The sequence below is a fragment of the Papilio polytes genome, unplaced genomic scaffold (genome assembly GCF_000836215.1).
Source record: "Papilio polytes unplaced genomic scaffold, Ppol_1.0 DF823510.1, whole genome shotgun sequence".
In the NCBI taxonomy this organism is placed as follows: Eukaryota; Metazoa; Arthropoda; class Insecta; order Lepidoptera; family Papilionidae; genus Papilio; species Papilio polytes.
Window position 1 is genome coordinate 2,441,448 of NW_013525694.1, and position 6,841 is coordinate 2,448,288.

Consider the following 6,841-nt stretch of genomic DNA (forward strand, 5'->3'; position numbering starts at 1 on the left):
CCGCGGCCGCAGGGGTGTGGCGCGTGGCGCGTGATAGTGGACCGAGACATTCGCTCCGTGTCGATACTGAATGACTGATTCCTATTAGTATGTCCCGACTACCTTAAATTATTCTAATTTAAGTTAATTATTTAAATGTGGATATATCGATGATGTGTAAATATTTGTCGTAAATTATTAATTAACGCAAATCTTTTAGATGTAACATGTAAAGGGGCCGTTGTAACTTAATACCGGCCTGTGTAGAATGGACTTGTTATCTCACCACCCGCGTGTTCACGAAGCCCATTCCAGTTGGTAACTAGGCAATTTGTAGCTAAATTATTATTATTTATTTTAATTATAATGATTTGCCAACGGAATGTGACTGTTGTACAGAAATTAAAGTAGAAAATATCGGTCTGTTTCCAATTCCCATGAGACGTGAGCTTGTTGTGCGACGTGACGTCACTACAGCGCGTATGAGGTCACTGTTTGTTGCTAAGCAAAGACAGCCCAGTTTATATTCCGAAATTGAAGTCGGCGGATGAAATTATATACGCGCATACCATTGACATACGTTATAATACTCAACGACTAAAACGTGCTGCGTTAGTAAATATTACAAAAAAGTGTTTAGAGACAAAAAATTGTTTCCACTTTCGATCCGACCCCTAAGGGGCTGTGATTTAGTTTATTATTTATGCAATGCTGCGTCCATGGGATTGGAAACTAAATAAGAAGGATAGCTTCTTTAAAGAGCAGAACAGAAGTGTGAATTTATGTGACTTTGGCTGTACTCTCTGTTCTGCTCGTCCGCTTTCCTTTAGTACATTGTTGAGGGCATTACAATGCTTATTAGCATGCATACAATGCGTGCCCTCGAGTCTTAGCAAAAGGAATATGTTTATTACAATATCGGGTGGCCTACCATCAATGGATATGGCACCCGGTTATATATCAAAGAAATTTATTTGAATTTTGGGAATGCTTAATGGATAATATCTAATACAAATTTGTGTTTTGTCGTTTGTCTTATTATATTGTGTAATAATTAAAGCTATATATCGAAATTCCAATGTCATGGTGTTCACTTTAGTTTCCATTATTGAAGTTAGTTGAATAACGAATTAGTTAACTTATTCAGGTAGTTTAATGCCTAAATATTGCCTTGGAGGAATGGTCAAGAGGCTTAATGTAAATGCGATGAATTTCATACTGAATGTAGTGAATTTAGAATGTAGGTCTTCATACAAGAGTTTGTCAACTGTTCACTTTTAGTTTCCTAGATTTTGGTATATTAATACTTTTGGCTTTGAGCAAAAATAATTAGTTTTAATATTGGATATCTCCATGACATTGTTACTAATAAATCTGCATTTAAAATTTAATATCTGTTAACTATTGTAATTATATTTTAAAACCTTTGTATTGCGTAAATTCCATAAAATAACAAATTAAGAAATTGAGAATAAATTAAAGTTGATTTTTAATATTTCTTTTATTTAATTTCCCTTGTTTTTGTTATTATGGTCTAATAAGCACAACCGCTGCTTCAGATTGTCTTGAAAGCAAAATTCACAAAGTACCCAACATAGAGATAGGTGCAAGAGAGATTACATTTTGCCTTATTTCTGCATTTAAATATTCTTGTTTGTTACCTAAAAAGTGGTAAAAAGCCCCATGAAATAGTAAATTTAAGTCTTACTGTACCGAAAATAAGAATAAACGCATTGCAGTGAAAGACATTTAAAAAATTGTATAGACCAGGCATGGTGAACATTTTTTTCAAAGGTACTTTCTCTACAAGGTAGTATATCAGTTGTCAACTATGCTTCTAAATATTTTTTGAATCTGCAGTACAGATTTCGAAAATCGGCAACAGATGGCATTATTCGTATGATACATAAAATTTACTAATGCCATCTATTAATAAGAGAACGCATTTCTAGTAGTTTTTGATGGTAAATAGTTTAAGTAGTGTTGCCACAAAGAAAAAGTATTTTCATTTGATTTTGAGTGAACCCCAGCAGAGTAATAGAATAGGCGCATGATATTTTACTTAAAGTAGGGATAACGAAATATTTTTTTAAGATTATTACGATTCTGACTTTTTCAAGTAGCACTCTTTTCTTTTTCTTAATTCCTCGAGCGGGTATAACTTTTGCGTCCATCTAAAAAACTAACTAAACTGCTTGAAATGGAAATACTTAAATGCGAGGAGCGAATCAGAGCGAATGACAAAATGTGACAAGGCTAAGTGTCAATGTTTCGAAACAGTTTAGGTTAGAAAATAACCAAAATAACTACCAAAGTTTGTTGATTATGCCTCTCTAAGTGGTTTTACCGCTTGTATTCATCTCTTATATAATCGTATTTCAAAATGACAACTACTGTTATAAAATACGTTGGAAGGACTACCGATTTTAAGGGAAAGACGTTGTGGGAAATTGTAGGAAGTCTAAAAAATTTCGGAGTAGGAAGGATCGTTGTTCGATCTGTATTTCAGCGATATCCTGAGCCGAGTTTTATGAAGATAGTGAAAGTAGAGACATGTCCTGACGAGGTGAGATCAGAAAAATACGAAGACAACTCAGTCTGGTTCATTAAAATACGTTTATGAACAGTTTTTCCACTTTTAGTGGCGATTTAGTATTATAAAAATCTTCTATATGTTTTAGGAAAGGCGTCGTGTCCGCGTATGGGTAGAGAAAACTTTCAGAGGAAAAAAGCTTGATAAATTAACTGAAATCTATAGAACATCATATAAGCCTGATTATAATCTTATACCGAAGCATGAAGAGGCAAATTTACTGCAGTCCGTCAAAGAGATACATGATTCCCCAGATGTAATTTTGCCCAGAACCATAGAAATGCCACCTTTAATGAAGAAATTTATAGTAAAAGATCATGAGAACAAAGGAATGGAGGTAATTATTTAACAATTTTTATTTCTTTATTTACATACCATGAACAATTAGTAATTGTAAACATAAGTGACATCTAGATCTAAAAGTATTTATATCTATTATATATTATTTATTAATTTAGGAGGCAGTTTACATCCACCCTTTTATTAGTTATTCTAATTACAATTGAAAGAACATTGTTTTTAAAAGCATCTAGTCCAATAGATTCCATTAAATGTGATTTATGATTTTCCAGATATTGAAAGAGTATGTAATGCCACTTAGCTACAACACCAGTCCTAACAGAGTGGCAAGGATCGCTCAGGGAGATGAAAAACCAACAGTTAAGTTCGCTATGGGCCTGGGAAAGCCTGCTAGCCCCTCACTATATGAAGGCATTACATTGAATTAAATCAATGTGAAAAAAAAATTGTAGTTAATAATATTTAGAAGAATAATTGTTAGTATATTTTATTGCAATAAATTAAAATTAAATATACAGTTTGTATCAATTCTGTGAAGCAGCAAATTTCTTAGACAGAAGTGGATTTCCTTGAATTTCAGGTATGGCTCTCTCCACTTCTAATTTCTGAAATTAACAATCACATGCTTTTGATTAATTAAAAGTTGCTCAAAGATTTAGTGGGGCTCTATCTCTTCAACTGACAATTGTGTTCCTTGAGGCATGTTATCTAATTTTCCTAAAACATTGTATTGAAGGGAAAAAATAGACTAAATAGATTTAAGTCTATCACTAACACCTATTTTTCCTAAAAACAGTTTTAAAAATGTATTAATTCGTCTTTTTACACTTCACCTTGATAATGGTTCATGTTATGTTTATATATACTTATAATAATGTTAAAAAGAGGTAAGATTTGTATTTTTGTATGTATTGAGATAATTGAAAAACAACTGGACCGATTTAAAAAACTCTTTCACCACTAGAGATAATTTAGTGTGAGCAACATAGGCTACTTTTTTCCATTTGGTCGAAGTCTAGCAAGGAATTTGTTTTTAATAAGGATGATGTTAAAGAATAGATTTTTTAAGGATATCTTTACCTGACTTTATATGGCCAAGAACATGTGAAGTCAACCATCTCTGTGGGTTAGTATTCATGGCTTAATCGCTCCTAACTAAGTAGACTTTGAGTCCCTAAGTAGGGATGTATAGTAAGCTGATATTGATAAGATATTTACCCTCCAAAAGTTGCGCATCTCTTGAACTTCATCCTCTCTCTGCACAAAGTATTGCCGAACAGTTTTTTGGATCACTGTTGCTGCATAGTCTTCAGGCCATAACCAAGATTTAGGATAGTAGGGTCTTGGACTGGAAAAGATTAAATCGTTTTTGTTTTATGAATCTTTTGTCTGTGGAGCAAATTGCCCACTTAAACAACTAACATTGCTTTGAATAACATAAATATAAACATTAACTTTTACAGTTTTAACAACTTTGAAATTTTGACCATGTTTTAAACACTGAAAACCACAATACAAAAGAAAAATGATTTTAATTTATTGATATTGTACAATTAAATATATCGACGGGTGAAAGGCTATTTGTTTTAACCGCCATTTTGCGCGATATTGACTCATATATTCAGAATTTTAAATATGAAATATATAATGAAGTATGCAGATTTATAGTAATTTTAATTTAGAACCGTTCTGAAAATCTTTCAATTGAAATAATTTCCAGGATTTGCATTTGTTTTTTTTTCTAGAAATGAAGACTTTAAATGGCTCTCCTGAACATTTATCCTAATGGCGCTTAAAACAAATAGCCTTTCACCCAACGATATGTACATATATGGATTCTGTGAATTTGATAGGGTAAATATAAAACATAAATAAACTTACTATGTTTTCAATAGTTCTCGAACCCAAGGCATATTAAATATGTGTAGGTTGTGTTCTTTACGATCTGGATATTTCGGATTATTGTTCCATAACAGCTGAAATAAATATTTTAGTGTACAAAAAAATTAAACATTTTTGAAGTACCATGGTGTTTGTTGACAGTTTTGTATTTATAAACCGAAAATTGCTTGGACATATATGCCTTGTATCAATAATAGAAATGGACAGGCAATATATGGAAAGTCATATGAATATTCATTGCTAGGTTATAATAGCATATCCAATACTATATCAATTTCTAGTGAAACTTACCTGCGCTATATGATCAATACCATTAAAGAAACACTTTTGCTGTTTCAATGCTTCCCAAATTTGAGCTTTTTGAAGCGTCTCTTCTAAGGCTGGTTGTAAGTGGACAAACACTTTTTCTTTCAAATAATTGCATTCAGTACCTGCCAATATTAAAACTTTAAATTGTTATGACCCAATTGATGTATGTAGTATTTTATGGTACAAGCATTTTATTAAAATCTATATTTGTGACTATCTGCGATAACTTGTAATTACCCTTCAGTTTTTTTTATTAATTTTGTATGTTAGCTGTAAGTTATTTGTTAATAAATAAAATAAAAAAGTACATAAAAAATAAGCTACCTTTAAAGAATACTATGGGAAGAAAAAGTGTATTTGACGGTGAAGGAGACGCACAGGAAGGAGAAATATTCTCCTTTTGCGCGTCTTCTCCTCCGTCGATTGTGATGATGTCTATGGGTAGAGGTCGCTTCGCCATTTCGGCGGATTCAGGTGGCCGCTTGCTCGTTTGCCACCTTATAATGTAAAAAAATGTTGAAATTAAAAAAAATACATTATTGGAATAAAAATGATATACTCAGAAATGGCGACAACTGAGGTCTTCCTTTTTTACTATCTTCATACTCTTCAATTTCTTGATATTTCTCTTCACTCTCCTCTAGTATTTCGTCCCAGTTGGCACGTGGTCTTCTTCTCGGTGCAACTGGAAACTCTATTTCAGAGCAAGGTAGGCTGTTGGGTAAAGTGAATGCAGCTATTTCGTTTTGAAGTTCATTTGTAAGCGATTTCAGTTCTTTAGATTTGCCTTTCCGATCCGTTGTTCTACTCGTCATTGTAGATTAATTATATGATTTGTATAAGTTTTATTTCAGTTTATTATGATATTCTTTACTGACATTAAAATGACAAAATGATTTGTTATTTTAATTTATTGTCTTATTTTTAATTTTTATAATACATGACATACTTGTTAATTCAATTACTCGTTAAAATTATTTTTGTACAGTACAATCCCTTACAAACAAGTCTAAAATAATAATAATAATTCATGGGACAACAACCGTTAAATTAGAAAATTAAAAATTGATGTTTCTATTTTTTCCTTGAACAGCGCCATCTATCGCTAACTTTTAACAATAATAAAAATTTTTGAAATAGTGCTGCACGTATTTCAGTAACACTTCCATAGGTGACTCTGTCTTTAAATAAGTAACTGAAACTTATCGCAGATCAAGATAACTGGAATAAAAAATGGAAAAATCCTAGCGGCGGAGTTATGCCGTAACACACATAAAAAGAAACATACAGACGAATTGGGTACCTCCTTCTTTTGGGAAGTTGATCTTAAAGGAAAATGTTTTGCAAGTACAAGTCTTGATTTAAATATTTTAAATGATTTCTTGCACTCCATAAAATCGTAGCAAACACACCGGGATAAATGACTTACTTGGTTTCATTGATGATTATGTGAAATAAGAAGAAAAAAACGAATATTTTATCAAAAATTATATTTAAGTGGTTTAATTTACAAAAATCTGCATATGCGATTACTCGTATTCTCTGAGCATTACCGCCCAAAGTTAAATAATAAATTAAGAATATTTATTAAATAAGGCTAACATCTAAATCAAAGGTAATAAATACTATTTATGATCACTTAGTAATTGGAGAATTTTCCAGTGACTTGGGAGATCCAGTCCAGATAGTGTGCGACCTTGACGTAGACGCCGGGCACGCCGGGTTGGCCGCAGCCAATACCCCACGACACGACGCCCA

The 6,841-nt window shown here is 32.3% G+C and overlaps 3 protein-coding genes across 3 annotated transcripts in view; 1 reads left to right on the forward strand and 2 right to left on the reverse strand.

Annotated features, from left to right (window-relative positions):
- Nucleotides 1–2,206: 2,206 nt before the first annotated feature.
- Nucleotides 2,207–3,374, forward strand: LOC106104553 (28S ribosomal protein S34, mitochondrial). Its single transcript, XM_013284631.1, has 3 exons — nucleotides 2,207–2,545; nucleotides 2,661–2,909; nucleotides 3,145–3,374. The coding sequence occupies exons 1-3, from the start codon at nucleotides 2,363–2,365 to the stop codon at nucleotides 3,298–3,300; spliced, it is 588 nt and encodes a 195-aa protein (XP_013140085.1). The 5' UTR covers nucleotides 2,207–2,362; the 3' UTR covers nucleotides 3,301–3,374.
- LOC106104552 (IQ domain-containing protein K-like) lies at nucleotides 3,344–5,982 on the reverse strand. The gene is made up of 5 exons (XM_013284630.1): nucleotides 5,643–5,982; nucleotides 5,066–5,205; nucleotides 4,754–4,848; nucleotides 4,091–4,220; nucleotides 3,344–3,477 (listed from the first exon to the last, which is right to left on the reverse strand). Exons 1-5 carry the CDS (start codon nucleotides 5,896–5,898, stop codon nucleotides 3,397–3,399), a joined length of 702 nt encoding a protein of 233 aa, XP_013140084.1. The 5' UTR covers nucleotides 5,899–5,982; the 3' UTR covers nucleotides 3,344–3,396.
- A 574-nt stretch (nucleotides 5,983–6,556) lies between these two features.
- The window catches only part of LOC106104678, a gene marked incomplete in the record, with an annotated part of 5,406 nt that continues 5,121 nt past the window's right edge, over nucleotides 6,557–6,841 (reverse strand). Inside the window, 1 exon segment of the mRNA XM_013284805.1 lies at nucleotides 6,557–6,841. Within this exon segment, the coding sequence (XP_013140259.1) occupies nucleotides 6,723–6,841 (119 nt within the window).